This window comes from Artemia franciscana, chromosome 11, assembly GCF_032884065.1.
Source record: "Artemia franciscana chromosome 11, ASM3288406v1, whole genome shotgun sequence".
NCBI classification, from domain to species: Eukaryota; Metazoa; Arthropoda; class Branchiopoda; order Anostraca; family Artemiidae; genus Artemia; species Artemia franciscana.
In genome coordinates, this window is record NC_088873.1 from 28245949 (window position 1) to 28264258 (window position 18310).

The following is an 18310-nucleotide window of genomic DNA, read 5'->3' on the forward strand; positions in this document are numbered from 1 at the left end:
ATCTGGGGTGGGCATTTGCCCACCCCTGACCCCCTCCCAAATGGCGCCTCTGTTCCTTTCCACCCCATATCTCTCACTTCTTGTGTTGCAAAACTAATTAAGAGGGTAATAAAACAAAGAATTTTAACCCCTTTATCAGACCCCATCCAAATCGAACAGCTTGGCTTTTTACCTGGAAGAAGCACCACAGATGCCTAGTTAGACTAGAGCATCTAATAAAACTTAGTTTCAAAAAAGGAAAAGCTGTCCATGTAATATTTCTAGACATGGATTCAGCATTTGATAGAGTTGATGTGGGGCAACTAATCAGAAGGCTACCTATAATGGGTTTACCAAATATACTGGTAAATTGGATCCACCAATTCTTGATGGGTCGGGAGGTTCAGGCTTCCTTGGGTGGCTCCTACTCAGAGTTTAAGAGAAAAGCTTATAACATTGGACTCCCTCAAGGATCTGTTCTAAGCCCACTTTTCTTCTCGGTGTATTGTCATGATATGAGCCTGGAAAATGTCCTTGGAGCAGAGCTGTTTCTGTATGCTGACGATATTGCTGTTGTAGTTGTGGGGAGAGACCCTTTATGCTTACAGTCAGCCTCCCAAAAAGCTGTAGATACACTATCAATATGGGCAAATAGTAATAATATGGTTTCTCAACCCATAAGTCACTTAGTGTTTTGTTCACAAACTGCATAACCTGGCTGCTTTCAAACCACAGGTGAAACTGAATGGACAAGAGATCTCTTAGTTGACTCCTTCAAAACAAGGTTCAACAGACGTTTAAAATTGACAAGTTTTGGAGCATCGTACAGGATTAGCGGCATATCAGATACCTTTACGTACCCCGCGCCGTGAATATAGGAATAAAAAAAAATCTACCTGTCTAAGCATTATAACGATCCCTCCCTGTTATAAGAAAAAGAAGAATTCAGTCGTAAATGCTGAAACATAGTATTAATTATTTCAATCAAGGATTAGAAATGACAACATAACAATAATATCAATAAATTGAAATAATTTATAGCAGGTGAATACCCATCTTAGACACAATATTTATTATTTCCTTTTTATCGGCACGATGCTTTAAAAACTACTTCCTAATTAAAAAAATATCAGGTATAACAATAGGGAAATTCTAAAAGAGTGAAACCCCAAATAAATATTTCAACCCTATATTCAAGGGCTATCCTTAGAAAACCATTAATATTTGTAATAAAACGAAATAAACAGTAAAATGTTGTTTTTAAATCTAGAATTTAAATTCAAGGAGTACCAGAATCCTTACTTCACCGAAGTTCAACTGGGACTGATTGATGAAAGAAAACAAAACAAGGCAATTCATTCAGGTGAAATAAAAGTTCAAATATGTTTTTAATGCTATTCTTGCCTTTTTGGCACTTAAACTCAAAGGTTTAGTAGTGACAAACTTACTGACATCGACTAATGGTTTTTTAATATAATCTCTTAAGTGATTTTTAATTAAATTTGTGTGTAAAGTATTGAGTGAAAACTCCCCCCTATCCCCGTTTAAAGAAATATCATTCTTTACCTTGAATTTAATTTCTATTGACTAAGGAGCAAACTGTTCCACACACGGACATCAATTATAATTAGGAAGAAATGTTTGAAAAGAATTGTTTGGCTGGGGTTATCAAAAACATGGCCGTTTAGAGCAGACTTAAAAGAATTTAGAGTGCTACTAAAACTTAGAGCCTTGGTTATGTCACCTCAATGCTTTTGCAGATGTTCTATTAGATTCTGATGGGTTCTACCGACGTAACCTGCCAACTCTTCTGTGACATATTGCCACGTTTTGAAATGCAAATATTCAGCTTTCAAATTTGCAGGTAAATTTAAAGCGACAAAAGGATAAGCAACATTTAAAAGCACATTCCTTTTCATCAATAAAACTACATCTAATATAAAGACAATAAAAGATAAAGTACAAAAGTATTTACACAATTGATATGGTATCTGATATTAGCTAAATAAAGCATCGGATATTAAGGAACACTCGAAAACACTTCAAAGAAGAAACATTTTCAAAGATTGACAGTTTGATTATAACAAAAAATATATAGGATGTACCAGTAGTAGCATAAATTCAGAACAATGTAAAAACCACCTAATGCAGCTGATAAGTTTTTTTTTTTTGGAGAAGTATTTATTCTTTTAAACTTGAAAAGTTTTCAACACTCCCTGAAATTCTTGAGACTTGAAATATACTCATTCCCTCAAACTCCTTGTTCTTGTTAAGTGCCCTCCTTGTTGAAGCTTGTTTTGATTTTCAGTCGTACGAAAGCTCCTTGTTCTCGGTCTTGGTGCTGGTAGAAAGTCTTGCTGAGCTGAAAAATGAATTTTGAACTATGCGCAATGAACTATGAGTAACAGCTAGATAGTTTAATTTTGAGAAAATTAATTTTAAATGGTTGAACATTAAGCAAAAGCTTAATAATCACCAATTAGAACAAAAAAGTTTAGAAGTGATTGAAAAAAGGATTTCAATCGTTATTTACTGCTTAACAGCCTCAATTTCCTGACTTTTGGGAGTTAGTGCTGAACGTTTCTGAGCCATCCATAATCATGAGCAGGTGAAGTGCCAAAATTACCTTTTACACAAATTCAGTCGAAAGTTAATTGGAAATGGCGCAGTATTTTTTTCTCTTTTTTTTTTAACTTGGATAATTAAAAAGAACACTCTTAAAAGAGTGGGCTCTCATAAAGAAACTTATTGATAATTAATTAAAAATCTTAACTAGTCCATGAAAAGTACTAAAGGGTATTTTAATAATTAAAATATCTATAAAAGCTACTTATAGTTCTGTAGTTAGATCAATGTTCTGCTTTATAAAACGACCTTTAATGTTTTATGTTGCTAAATGATTCTAGGGTTACTAAAACCATCTTTAAGCCATCATTACGTTATGGTTAATGTTACGTTTTATGTTACGGCTCTTTTGCTTATTTCCGTTCAAAATTTTCCTTTTTACTTGGAATGCTATTTTCAGTAACGTAAGTTCTATATTAACATAGACAATGATCACAATCATCGGTTAATGAAATTTCAAATTTACGAAACATGCCACCAGCAAATAGTGACAGTGAAAGTGATTCAGCAGTCTCTGCTGTAGCTCTTCTTGGAGAGTCTAATGAACAAGAAAAATAAATTGTCCGATTTATAGCATTTTTACACGAGTAAATTTCTTCCGTTTTTAATTCTTTTTACATTCTGTTGTCTTTTTTTTCAGGTTTTGTTTTACCTCAAACATCAAGTCTTATTGACCCCCTGACTTTAGTTGGGTTTCAATAGGTCTCTAAATTAAATCGGGGTTTTTTTTGGTGACCCATCCCATAAAGCCCCGGTTTCTTGCAGTTAGATTGTTCTAATTAGTAATTGTAAATCGCTTTTTAGCGTCCAAATTTTGCGTTTTTCAGCTTAAGAATCAAAATGTTGAATTCTAATAAAATATGGAACAAATTTGTATATTCAGCCAAAATTTGGATTAGCAAAAGTCTAGGTGAATACGATCTGAATAATATTTTTACTACACAATTTAAGGTGGACGAAAAGGGGCATTATTGCTCACAGGGATGGAAATACTTCGTGACTTTTGATTTTTTACGTGGCCGAAGCCATCACGGCCTCAATAGCAGGTGCCTACCTTGCTATTAGGCTTGGGGGAACGTGACACTACCCCCAGATCTCAATTCACCCCCCCCCCAAGCTAAAATTTAGCATCTGCAGAGATATTGTCAAAACTAACATACATATATATAATTGAAAAGATATGTTACAGAAACAGATCAGTTTTCTTTAGTATATCTTGGACTTGGGTACTTTCAATAAAAAAACAAGTAAGTAAGGACTGTAAGTAAGGAGTGACATTAAAACTTAAGACGAACAGAAGTTATTCCGTATATGAAAGGGGTTGTCCTCTCCTGAACGCCCCACTCTTTACGCTAAAGTTTGACCCTTTGTCACAACTCTTCTTTTTAAAACAATAAAAACACTTTAGCGTAAAGAGCGAGGCGTCGAGGAGGGGATAACCCCTTTCATATAAGGAATAATAACTGTTCGTTTTAAGTTTTAATGTCGCTCCTTACTTGCAGTTAAAAAACTAGTTTTTTTTTAAATTTAAGAATGACCCCAAAATCACAAAGGTCGTAGAATAAATAGTTGAAATTACTAAAAATACTTTAGCGGAAAGAGCAGGGTATTGTGGAGGAGATGAACCCTCTTATATACGTAATATTTTATGCTCGTCATAAGTTTGAATGCTGTTCATTACTTCCAAGTAAAAAAAATATATTTATTTTCTCATTGTTTTTTAAATAATGCTAGAAAATCCTGCACCTCCTTCATGGAAATTCTCTTCCGTCATGATAAATTCCTCCATGGATAGATCCACCCAAGTAACACCCTACCCCAAACCACCCCACCCCATTGCAAAAAAGTGCCCCTGAAAACGTCTGTACACTTCATAATAACCATTACTATATGTAAACAATGGTCAAAGTTTGTAACTTGCAGCCCCTCCCCCGAGGACTCTTGTGGATTAACTCGTCCCCAAAGACATAGTTATTAGGTTTTTGACTAGGCTGAACAGAGTGGGTATCTCAAATTTTGATCCAGTAACTTTAGGGGAAAATGTACGTGGGAGAGAGCCTAGATGCCCTCCAATTTTTTGGTTACTTATAAAGGGCACTATAACTTTTAATTTCCGTTTGAATGAGACGTCTCGCGAGGTTCTAGGACAACTGGGTCGACCACCCCTCGGAAATAAAACACAAAAACGAATAAACACACATCCGAGATCCGTTTTCTGGCAAAAAAACAAAATTCCTCATTTGTGTAGATAGGAGCTTGGAATATTGTCAATATTCCTATAGTTAGGAATTTGTCAATATACTGCTTCCCCCTTCCTCGACCGTGAATTAACCTGAGAGAGAACCTAACCAACAGGTTGAACCCAACCCACCGTGAATTAGCATGAGAGGGTTGACTCTAGTTCAGCATTGTCGAGTGATAGCCATGAGAGGAAAATTTTCAAGTAAGTCAACCCGTAGTCAACCTGCGTGTGTTCCCCAGCGAGAACCTCCAACAGGTACGACTCTAGTTCGGCATTTGTGAAGGGACACACATGCACGGAAAGGTGTAGCATAAATGGGAGACAGTAACAACGGCAATCAAAGGGATAAAATTAACCTTGACTGGTGGTGTTATTTTCATTAACATTCTATGACTTTGAGGGGGTGTTTCCTCCTATTTTCTGAAATAAGGCACATTTTTCTCATGCTCGTGACTTTTGATAGGTAAGACTAAACTTGATGTAATTTATATATTTAAAATCATCATTAAAATTCGATTCTTTTGATGTAACTATTGGTATCAAAATTCCGTTTTCTAGAGTTTTGGTTTCTATTGAGCCGGGTCGCTTCTTACGACAGTTCGGTACCACGAACTGTTTGGTGGATCATTTGACTCAGTTTTACTCTTTCTCAACTTTCTCTATTTTGTAAAACAATGAAAAACTTTTAGCGTTAATAGCGAGGTATTGAGGAAGGGACAGCACCTTTCATACACGGAATAATTTCTGTTCGTGTTAAGTTTTAATGCCACTCCTTACTTTCAGTTAAAAAACGTGATTTTTTTATTTTATTTATTTTTTACTTTATCATTTTCACTTGACTTCGGAAAATCGGTTCATTTAATTTTTGCATAAATCAGAAGTATTTACATGTCTTGTCTTTTGTGTTGAATCTATTCCATCCTCAGAATTTCCAGTGCTCCTGTAGGGCTTCAATTCACCTTGGTTATTCATTGAATAAATAAAAGTATGAATACATACCCATTGCATGCATTACACTTACACATAAAGAATTTTTCTAATTGAATTCTTTGATCGTTCTTAACCGTCATTTTATAATCGCTACACTAAGTATCGTTTTATGATAGATAAATTTTTGTCCCATCCGTTTTATTACATCATCCTATTTAAGGGGTTCCTGTTACTTTCCATGTTATTTCCGCCAGAAATCTATAAAAGTGAGATAATCAATGATGTAAGTGGGACCAATCATCATATTTTGTTCAAGATTAAGTAAAAACAAATGTTTAAGAACAAACAATATACTTTAATATTTTAACTTATAATAGAACATCATTTCACTCTTGCTTGGCAATTTGAAGCACTTTTTGCTCTTAAACAAAGTGGTTATTCTGTAAACTTGGCCAGTGCTTAGAATTCGTCATCCAAAGGTTCTTGGTCTTGTCCCTTGAACGAAACATCATATTCCTTGTAATATGTAATATGTACAGATCTTGCAGTTATAAGGTTTTTACCCTGCATGTACCCTCGAATGGGTGTACAAACCGGAAAAAAATGTTCCAGTTTACATCTTACATTTACATGGTTTTTCTCCAGTATGAACTGTCATGTGTACAGTTACATTTGTTTTATGAGAAACTTCTTTGTTGTAAATCTTGCGTTCGAATAAAATTTCAAACAGAATCATATTTTATTCTCAATGATTTCTCAGTGTTAAGGATTTTTTCTCCGGGTTCTTTGATTTGTAGTAGACATATGATAGTGGTCAGGTCATACATTGGCTTCTACATAAGTAATCTAAATCTAGTTTAGAAAATTTCATTGGAAGTGTCTTTTTCGTTTGAAGTGTTTGAAGATTTGACATTAAATGATTCAATTTTCTTAATTTGATATACTATTAATTACGTTTGAATCGTCAAAATATTCGTGCATTTGTATAAACAGTATTAAAAATGAACTCTTGAATGCGTAAATTCATTTTAAAATTTGGAACAAAAACACTACAGTAAACATCTTACACTAATATGATCTTAATATATATATATATATATATATATATATATATATATATATATATATATATATATATATATATATATATATATATATATTTGTTTTGTGAGAAAATCCTTTGTTGTGAATCTCATATTTGAATAAATTTCAAACGGAATTACATTTTCTTCTCGATGAACCGTTGCTGAGGACACTTTCTCCTGTGTCTTTGATTTGAAAACTTTTTTCTAAACCTATTTAAAAAAATGTCTTCATTTGAAGTGTTGATTTCGTGTCATGTGCATCTTCAATGGTCAAAGATAAAGTAAATACTGTTTGTTTGTGTTGTTGACTGTTTTATATATGAAAAAAGTGTAATATGCTTAATACTGTGTTTGCAATCTGAAAATGTGTCAATTTGGCTAATAAAATAGATTCCCTGTATTTACATAATATAACTCCTGGTTTGGACTAAATCACTCTACTGTGACAAATGCGTCATCTCAAAATACTTAAAAATAGTGATTGACAAGTTTGATATAATAAAATGAGGGCCATGAATATGATCCAAAGCTTACGTATTGTGTATGGAGTTACCTTTATTGTCAAAATTGAGATATAAGCTTCTTAAACGATCTAATAAATTGCAAATGAGGGCAAAACAGATTTGTTTAATTTAATTAATGGTTTTATTGTAATTTCAACTCAATGAATTTGATTATGTGTTGTCTCAAACAACAAAATGTAAGCCTGCCCCAAGCTAGGATGAAGGAGGAGGTTTGGGCGACAGGTTTGCTATCTGTCCCTGTAAAATTGCCCTAGCAACGGAAACGTCGATTAATGCCTCGGATGAATTATCTCCCCCCCGAAAAAACGCACGCCCCCGGGCACGATTATTGACTGCGAAACAACCAATAAAAATCGGTTTCTGGAACGGGAGAACTATGAGTCAGCTATCAAAAACTGAGCAAGTTCTCAGAAAGATGAAGCAATATAATATTGACATACTGGCCCTAAGCGAAATACGTTGGAAAGGTGTAGGCCAAGAAATACTGGATCATGGATATGTACTGTTGTATAGCGGAGAAGACAACCATCATCAGGCAGGCTTAGGACCTATGATGTCCCCTGCAGCATACCGAACAATGCTCAAATGGACTCCAATAAACGAAAGGATCTTGTTTGCACGATTAGCTACAACACCCACTAAGCTTTCTGTCATTGTGTGCTACGCTCCCACCAGTGAGGCGGATGATGATGTCAAAGATAGCTTCTATGAAACCTTGCAAGCTGTTACAAAAGACGTCCCCAAACATGATGTTCTATGTGTTGTTGGTGATCTGAATACCAAAGTAGGAGCCGATTGCATGTACTCTCCGGAAGTCCTAGGACCGCATGGACTTGGCCAGATTAACAAAAATGGTGCATTACTGGTAGACTTCGCGCTAAGTATTTACCTTGTCGTTGGTGGGACAATCTTCGAGCATAAAAATGTGCACAAGTACACATGGGCATCTCCAAACGGTTCAACATGAAACCAGATTGACCATTTCCTGATTGCCAGAGGGTGGCGTACAAGCCTGTTAGACGTGCTTGGGTATAGAGGAGCAGATGCCCAGTCGGATCACATGATCATGATCACCCACATACAGATCAAACTACGTGCCCAAAAGAAGACACAGCAAGATCTGAAGAAACTGTACGACACGGACAAGCTACAGGATCGAAAAACACGTAGAGATTTATGTATATCTATATGGAACAAATTTGATGCCTTGGCTGATGAGGCAAATGACTCAGAAAGCGTCGAAGAGAAATGGGAGAAAATAAAAAGTACATGCACGACGATTGCCGAAGAAAAACTAGGTTTCCTAAAGAAACCAAAGGAAAGGTGGATCTCTGACGTAACATGGAAACTGATTGACGAACGAAAGGCACTCAAGCAAACCATGCTCATAGATACTACAAGGTGTTCAGAGCTGGCAACAAAACAATTATACAAAAAAAAAGACAAAGAGGTAAAAGAGAGTGCAAGACAGGACAAGAGACAGCTCCTTGAAAAGAGAGCAGCTTTAGCTGAAGAAGCTGCTAGGAAGGGTGACTCCAAGACTGTCTACCAATTGACAAAAGAGATGGTAGGAAAACGAAGCAGCCGAATCACCCTTGTCAAGGACGAAAATGGATCAATTATATCTGATCCAGAAAAAATTGACGAGAGATGGGCTTCTCATTTCGAAAAACTTTTGAATAAACCGAGAACTTGTGATCAAGAAAACATACCTGATATCCCTTTTATGTATTTAGACATCAATACAGATCCTTCGAGTGCTTAGGAGATCATGCATACAGCAAAGAAGTTAAAAAATGGACGAGTCCCGGGTATTGATGGCATTTCAGCAGAAATACTGAAGTACTCAATTAGTACCTGCATATTCATTTGGCTTGGGACCTTAGGGAAGTTCCCAAGAGATTGGAGCAAAGGCATTATAGTCAAACTCTTCAAAAAGGGAGACTTGATGAACTGCCATAACTGTTCTAGGCATCAATCTTCTCCCTGTCTCATCCAAACTATTAGCCTCCGTCATTTTGCATCGTCTGCGGAAAGCACTAGAGGCAACTCTACGACAAGAACAGCATGGTTTCAGAACTGGGAGATCCTGTTCTGATCTAATATTTATACTGAGAATGCTTGTCGAAGAATCAAAGTAATGGAACAAGAAGCTCTACCTCCTATTCATTGACTTTGAAAAAGGCATTTGATTCAGTTGACAGAGATTGCTTGTGGAGAGTTTTGAAATACTACGGAATTCCTGAGAAAATAGTAGGTATGATTATGGCGCTTTATGAAGAATCGGAATGTTGTTTAAAGACCGAAAACGGTACAACCAGATTTTCAAGATCATGTCTGGTGTTCGTCAAGGATGTGTACTTTCCCCCATGCTCTTTATAATTATAAAGGATTATGCCCTGAGATTCGCATCAGGCTACGGGGTAAAAGTAAGCAACAAGCAACTGTTCGATCTGAACTTTGCGGACGACGTTGTCCTTCTCGAAGAGTCTAAAGAACGGTTGCAGCAGCTACTTGAGACTATTACCGACAATGCAGAGAATGTTGGGCTTAAGACAAACATTGACAAATCGAAGAGCATGGCCATCACCACCTCGCCACTTGTTCTCCATTGCAAAAACAAGGATCTAGAGCAAGTCCAGGAGTTCAAGTACCTGGGTAGCTGGATTGATTGTGATGGAAATATCTCGACCAAGATTAAACGTAGAAATGGACAAGCTACAGATGCCTTCAATAGATTGAAGCCTATTTGGAGAAGTAATAAATATTCAATGCGACTGAAGCTTCGACTCTTCAACAGTTATGTACTCTCAGTCTTCCTTTACGCAAGTGAATGTTGGAAAATAAACACCCAGCTTGAAAAAAGGATCCTTTCTTTTGAAAATATGAACCTCAGAAGAATGTTGAATACAAGCTGGCAAAAAATTACAAATGCAGAAATACGCAGAAAAACAGGTCAACCTCCAGTCACTAAGCTGTTGAAAAAAAGGCGATGGACATACCTGGGACACGTTCTTCGTATGGAAGAGAGCTGCCTTCGTCGAACAACATATGAATGGAAGCCAGACGGTTGAAGAAAGAGAGGCCACCCCAAAAATACACTGAGACGAACATATGACCGAGCTCTGAGGACGGCCGGCACCTCACTAATACCTGAATGGGAAGACATCATCGCTGCAGCACCAATGCGACACGAATGGAAAGGCTTTGTCGACGCCTTATGCGCTGCCGATGGCTCTGGAGGAACTAAGGTCTAAGGTAAGTATGTCCTATGATTCAATCTAATGCCACAGTTAGGTCATCTCAATTATCGAAAAATGTGATTGACAAGTCTGATTTGGTCATGGATATATCTAGGCCTAGCTCATTATAATCCAAATTTGGATTTATTTGGTCAGAATCTGCTAATCTGTATACTGAACTATCTTATAGTATCATTAGAAATGTTCAGTCTATAACATCTTTAGAGAAATTAAAAGCATATTTTATGTTTTGATATTGCTCTTTATTTTCCAGTAAATATCGAAGATTGGATATTTCATGGTTTAGTACATAGCAATCTAAATATCTTAGCTGTTTGTCAGAAACCATTAACCTATACATTGAACCTTTTACATAACGAATATTCTCTTTATTTTGGTCTGTATTTGGAAACACAGTTTAGAGTCCTTAGAGCTTTTCCATAAATATTTAAATAGCTTTGATAAAAATGTAAAATTTAGAGTGGGGTTTAACCCTCGTGCCGACAGAAATGTTCAGTTTATTATTTCCTTTGAGATACTAAAATACATATCTCAAGTTTTGGTGTGCTCTTTACTTTGAAGTGAATGCCTAAACTCAAAAAATCTATTGACTTAATTGAACGTTTGCCCTCTTAAAAACCTCAGAAAGTTTCATCTCGATAAATAGATTCAAACTGTTAATATCAATTACGGAAAGAAGGGTTGGTTTGGTTGCAGTTTTTTTTTCTCTAACTCCTAAAATAAAAAAGAAAAAAGAATCGTAATTTTTTTTAGTTTTATATAGCCTACCAATTAAAAGTTTTAATTCCAAAAAATCATGTTATAAAGATGTGAAGTGTGTTTGAAGTTATTACTTTAGGATAAAGGCATGCCTGAAATTGAACAGTTTGTTCGTTTATCCTTTAAATCTTGCCCACATTCCAAAATAAAATGCCTTATTAAGCTTTTGGAAGCAATGCATAATCTCGCTCTGTGTGAGTCAGTCTCAGCTACAAATTTTGTTTTAACACTTTTAATTTGCGGTCAAATGGGACCCCCCCCCCCACTTTTTATGATGATCCATCAAATATGAAGCGCCAGTAACAAATAATGCACAGGAGAGACTTCTCTCTTTACTAAGTTTAAACTATGATTACATACTGTTTATAAAAACTTCTTCAACTTCTCCAACAAAAGAAGAGCGACGAGATACTGGTAGGGAGGAGGGAGGCCCCAGTTCAGCATACGCTCTTGACCCTCTTCTAGATGGCATCAATGATGCGGGTGCAGACGATCCACCTAGCGAAATCAATATAATCATAAAATGATAATAGAACAAGTGTTTTTTATAGAACATGCTTAAACTTGGTACTTTTAAACAATTTGTCCTTATGAAAGATAATAAAACAAGAAAAATATATTTTCCTATTATTGTGATAACTAGATTATCAATATTTTTATACGTTTGGGTATGAATATGAGATTAGCCCTGTCCCCCCTTTAAAGCTTAAATAGAAAAAAGCAACTGGAGTTTTTGGTTAAAAACTGGTTTAACACTTTACAAATTTACGCTTCTAAGTTGTATTTTTTCATAAATATTTTAGTCAGGGGTAATTTTTCAGTGAGGAACTAGTTTATTAGAAATCCGATTCAACTAAAATTATGATGTAAGTTATTTCATCAAATTCCTACAACTGACTCTCTTATTAGCCAAGACAGAGCATCTTATTATGTTCTGTCTAGGCAAGATAGAACAGTCTTGGCTAGTGAACTTATTAGAGCTATTAATTTATAGCAATCCTTTTCAAACATTATTTTTTGTAAAGAAAAGTAAAAAAACATATTAAAACACCAAGTGATAAGAAATAATTTTTACTATAATACTTCAAACTTAAAACGAATAAAAGTTACTCTCAATGAAAAATAGAAATTGAAACGAATAATTGTACCTCTTCAACAGCTCGCTCTTTACACTTGAGTTTTGTGTTTGTGGATTCATTCTTAAAGAATTGGAACGAAATTCAAACTTTAACACGAATAGAGAAGTGTTGAGTAGGGGGCAACCCCATTCATATATGCAATAGATTCTTTTCGCTTTATGTTTGGATGTTGCTACTTACTTTCAGTTGAAAAAAGCTTGTTTTTTTTTCATTCAATGCTCTACATAAACTGAAAGATTGAATTGCCATTAAATAATGTATTTTCATTCAGTTACCCTCTCATCGTTATTTCAAGTGGGTCTTCCTATTTTAGTTTTTGTGTCTGTTTTAAGGTATGATTTTTATATTATCTTTGAATCTTCATTGGTGTTATTTTTATTATGTTTGTTATTTTATTTTTATTATTGAAAAACCCTATTTTTATTAAATTTTTGTTCGTTTTTTAGATAGTGTCAGGAAATCTAGCCCTACCACCAAGGAAATATCCCCATCTTCACGGAAATATCTTCTAGAAAATTCAATCCCAGTGAAAATTTACCCTGGACAACTACTCGTAACAACCCTACGCGTAAAATTGAGACAGAAAAGAGAAAGGAAGACATATAAAAATAATTTTGTATAGAAATTCTTGCAAAATCCCCAAAAGTAAAATTCCCCTTACAAGTTCACCCTCTGGAAACTCTCTAAATGGAAAAACCACAAAGTGCTCCCCCACCCGACAAATACATACTATTTTTACATACTATATACATTTATTCCCAATAATAAATACAATGCGTAAGCAATGGGCCAATTTAATAGCTTGAACACTTTTCCCCTGGGGCTGTGGGGTTCATGTCATATCCAAAGGCACAGTTATTGGGCCTTTCAACTATGATGAACAAATAGCTATCAAAAGACTTAAAAAAATTTTACCGAAAAATTTAGGCAAAAAGGGCGTGAAAGGTGCCTAGTTACCCTTCAATCTTTTGGGTTACTTAAAAAGGGCAATAGAAGTTTCAATTTCCGTTTGAATGAGCCCTTTTCCAGTATTCTAGGGGGGCCACTGGGCCGGTACGATTACCGCTGGATAAAATGAATTCACATCCGATGGATACATCACAAGTTGATGATTTTGATATCGATTATTTTGATAGATCTATCGGTATCCATTTACGTTTTTTAGAGTTTTGATTACTATTCAACAGTCCGTTGCCACAAACTGTTTGATAGAACAGCTATGAAAAAATAACGCAGATTACAATGCAAATATTTTATCAAGACCTCGGCTTGACCGTCCTCAATGTAGAGTAATGAAAAATATCGATAAAAATCTAACCTCAGAAAGATATAGAAAATCAAGCCTTAAAACAAACACAAAAACTGAAATAGGACAGCCATAGTCACAAAAAATTTCGGATGTGGCTCATTTGATTGGAAGTTGAAAGTTTTACTTTTTTAAAGAGAATAAAGTGATCAGAGGGCATCTAAGCCCCTTTGCCCTCCTTTTCTCAAATGATTCCGATCAAAATTTTGAAAAAAAGTATTTTGTTGAAAATTGCCCAAAGAGCAGATAACAAAAACTTTGGGGTCAACAGATCTCCCCGAAGTCTAGTGCAAGCGTTTTAAAAAATTTGAAATTGAAATTGACACCCTTCTCTCCCCAAATTCCTTTGATGCTTTCGTCGTATGAAATTTGAAGGAGGCTAATTTTATGGGAAATCTAAAGTTTTATTTCCTTTTTGAAGAGTCAAAAGACCCCGCCCACACCGTCCTTTCCCCAAATACATCTGATCTAGGAGGCCATTTTGGCCAAAACGAAATTTGACCAGGAGGCCATTTTGTTCAAAACAGTACAAAGTTCATATAATAATGCCTTCAGGGTTGACACGATCCTCAGAGCAGGGGGAAGGGTTGCTCTGGGACATATCATGTTTTATGAAGGTGGTGGTCATATAAACCTTGGAAGAATTTTATTTGATGAAAAACTAAAAGTTTTGGATGCTTTTTAATAGACAGGAGTTATCAAGTTATCAGAGAACCAGGTTTGAAGCCCTCCTCCAGTCCTCGTGCAAAGGGCTATAAGTTATGCTTGTTATACCTAGTTAACATATGGAGTCCTTATTGAAGGTGTGGTCGTATACACTTCGGAGGAAGTACAGTCGAGTGGAAAATAAAATTTCCTTTGCCCTTTTTAAGAGTCGAAAGTGACCAGAGGGTAACCACCTCCCTCTCCTGGCATGCTTTTTTAATTAAGTGTGTTAGATCCAAATTTTGAAATTACTATTTTTTTAAAATAGTCAAAAATCCAAATAACTGCCAAAGCTCATGGGCAAGGTATGTAACTTATGTAATTTTCCCATTGTTAGTACGTAAGGTTTTTGTGGAAGGGATGTTCGTATTAACTTCGGAGGGGGGCTCATTTGATTGGAAGTTGAAAGTTTAATTTCTTAAAGTATTCTAAGAGCAGCCAGTCCACTTCCCGCTTGTCCCGTTTCTCACCGCTCTTTTCCCCAATTGCATCCAATCAAAATTTCGAGATAGCCATTTTTTTTCCAAATAGTCCAAATTCCAATAGGTTATGCTTCTGAAATTGAACTCTATTCCAAGCCCCAGGAAAAGGCTGTGAGCGAAGCAAGCTGATTATTATAACATTTTTTTACTTTTATACTTGGATATACTCATTTATGGGAAAATTATATCTACGCGGTGATGGCTGTAAGTTCTGCAAGTTGGTTATCGTTGTTTTTAACTTGTTTACTTTGATTTCTACTGCAACTACTCCTTCAACTCTTAACTCTATTGCCACTGCCTGTAAGGCTAAAAGTACGAAGATGAAAAATTCAAGAAGTATATGAAAAAACAGGTTATCAAAGGGACATTTAAGCATTGTTATAGCAATGGCTAATTGTATTAAGCTTAAACGCCCAAGAGTTGATGAGAGGGATATTTGGCTGGCAAAAGGCAATACGTTGATTCTAGGCCTACTGCTGGTACTAGCACTACCACTATTATTTTTAATACTTTTTCTAGCAATACGTATAGCACTGCTGAGAATGCTGTTACATATATTCCTAAGGGTAAGCAGGTGAAATTTTCAAAATATTTATGAGGGGAGAAGGTAAACTGAATCATAATACGCCCTTTGAATGTAGGTTGTCTTAAGGATGTAACAGCTATATCTTAGGAGCAGTTTGGTGTGTGAATTTCAATCAGATATGACTTGGGGAGATGTTGAACTAACCAAAAGCAAATATTTACATTCTAATGCTACTGCTTCAACTACAACTACTGCTACTAAAGCAGAGGCTACTGCTACTATTACCGCAATAGAAGGTAAGGGTATTAAGGAGACAAAATTTGGATATATAGAAACTATATAAAACTAAATCGAAACACACTACACCCACAAAGGTTCTCAAGAGGACTTATCAGAAATGTTTCAGGAACGTTTCATGGTATTAAGCTGAAACTGTCAGCGTGTAATGAAAGCGATGTTGAAGAAATCGAAGTTTTTTTGCGCTATTAATACCACTGAATGAAAAAGACGAATTGAATTTCATATATATCAAGTAAATTTAATGTTGCTTTTTCCTAGTTGGGGTAGCTCGTGAACACGGCTTATTGATTAAAATTACAATGGGTTCTCTCCTTGGGGTCCCTAACACCAGTACACTTGGTGTGTGATTCAATTTTGGCTTAAATTGGTTTGACTCAGCTTGCTTGAGTGCTTATCAACCCATTTATATCCTGCTTACAAGCTTAGAGCAGTGCCTGTGCCTGCTTCGAATCTGCTTTTCTTGCTTTATATAGGATAGCCTACTACTGACTGAGGGTCTCCCCCTCTGGTTGTCTTTAAACTATTTGCCAGACTTTTCTGTTTCAGCTGTTTGTTTCTAGCCTATTGGTATTTCATTTATTTTTTTGTTATGACTGACAGGAGAGATAATAGTTCGCTACCCCCGGCCCAAATAATTGTAGTGTAAGGATTCTGACTCTAAGAGTAGAAGATCCAAATGAGACTAATAAAATACAGACATTTGGGAGTATTCTCTAAAGAACATTACTTCACTTATTGAGTGTGTTCTGAATAATACACAAGTACCAAATTTACCTGTAAAATGTATGGGATTCATCATCATTGCATCTCAAGGCAGACACACTTACATTAGCTGATGCATTTATGAAGTTTAGTGTTACTATCCTTGATCATTATAAGGCTAAACCAAATGCTGCCTAAAAACCCCCTCTCTCTCATATGACAAAGTACTAAAAATGATGGAGTCCAATATAATAGAGTTGATCACAGATCAGGAGACATACATTTTTAATAGAATTAATTTTAAAAAACTTTCCGTAAGAGAAGTTTTTAAAAGAAAAGTAAAGGTCATATCAAACTTAAGATAAGAGGAAACAAAAACCTAGAATAACAGAAAAGAAACAGAAAACGCTAGTGACGCAAAAGGTTTTAGGCTTTCACAGTGTGAGAAGTAGGCAAAACCTAACTCTTGATTGTATTGATTTTTACAAAGCCCGAATCTTGTTTGTAGGGATTTTTGGTCATTTCATGCTTGAATTTCATATTCAGTTTAAATTTAGTTTGCTTTAAGATTTATTTATTCGTTTATGTTAGTACATACTGTATGTTCGTTTGCATGACATTATAACACATTTAAGTGAATTATCACAAGTGACGAAATATTTAAATTTTCGATCTTTCATTATAATTTCTGAAAACACAGCCTTAATATTTAGAGAAAAATGACAAGTTTTCCCTAGAAATGATATTGCAGCTGCAGCAGCTCTTTTTCCATTCCAAGAAAAATATAAATTCATTTTTTCTGGGATCGTTTGTGAAATTGCATTCCTCCTTAAATGGGGAACGACAAATAAAACTTAAATACATGAGAATCTATTTGCAAATTTACAGACACGAAATTTAGTCACGGACATGGCATGACTTCCACTCCACCCTATTATATATATTTCACTAAATTTCTCGTGGAATAATCATAACAATAGAAAAGAAAGCGTCGGATTTTTTGATACATTTAGTTTTATACCAAAATATTTTGACTCCCTAGTTCAAAAACAATGAATCGAAAATTCTAATAATTTTTCAAACCTATGGCAAAAATTTCCTTTAGAAGTTGAGCCTTTCCTGCTTACTGATAAAATTATATTTGCATACTTGTTTATACGGTTTTGAAAGGTTTGAGGGAAAAATACAACCAAAAAAGCAGGCTTCTTATAATGATCCAGGTTCAGAGCAAATGTCTCACAATGAATGTGATTTTACAAAAAGAGTTCTGGCAAAATTTGACTGTAAAAATTTATGGGATTTATCATCGTTGTATCTTAAGGCAGACGTATTTACATTAGCTAATGCATTCATGAAATCAATCATCTTTTTAAGCTTGTACCAGTGTTTGTTGAAATCATAAATAAATGAAATTTGTAATGCATCATGTTAATGTGTCATTTATATCGTTAATGTGTTAGTTTTGATGTTCCATTTTTATCTGACATAAAATCTTTATCTGACATTCTTCATTTTTATCGTATAATCATTTTTATTCATTTTACTTATGTTACTTACTTTTTTCTCACGTACTTATTTTTGTGTACCTATGTATTTATTTTTATTCTTTTTATTCATTGTACTCATTTCATTTTACAAGCCTTATTTGACTTACTTTTTACTCACGCACTTATGTTTGTGTACTTATGTACTTATTTTTATTCATTTTATTCATCGTACTCATTTTATTTGACAAGCAAGTTG

General features: G+C 35.1%; 1 protein-coding gene and 1 long non-coding RNA gene across 6 annotated transcripts in view; one reads left to right on the forward strand and one right to left on the reverse strand.

Annotated features, from left to right (window-relative positions):
- Window positions 1-313: 313 nt before the first annotated feature.
- Window positions 314-18310, reverse strand: part of LOC136033052 (uncharacterized) — a 342211-nt gene continuing 324214 nt past the window's right edge. For 2 of the 5 annotated variants that reach the window (XR_010618844.1, XR_010618843.1), the window contains 2 exons: window positions 11768-11905; window positions 2303-2341 (listed from right to left, as the gene is read on the reverse strand). Coding sequence is in view for 3 of the 5 variants with exons in the window: in XM_065713633.1 (XP_065569705.1) it covers window positions 2223-2341; window positions 11768-11905 (257 nt within the window). In the remaining 2 variants the exon portion in view is untranslated. Of the gene's footprint in view, window positions 2342-11767; window positions 11906-18310 lie in introns of all 5 variants that reach the window. The other 3 variants (XM_065713633.1, XM_065713632.1, XM_065713634.1) reach the window with 3 other exon arrangements.
- The window catches only part of LOC136033055 (uncharacterized), a 142130-nt gene continuing 139853 nt past the window's right edge, over window positions 16034-18310 (forward strand). The window contains exon 1 of the long non-coding RNA XR_010618845.1: window positions 16034-16097. This is a non-coding gene — a long non-coding RNA (uncharacterized LOC136033055). The remainder of the gene's footprint in view (window positions 16098-18310) is intronic.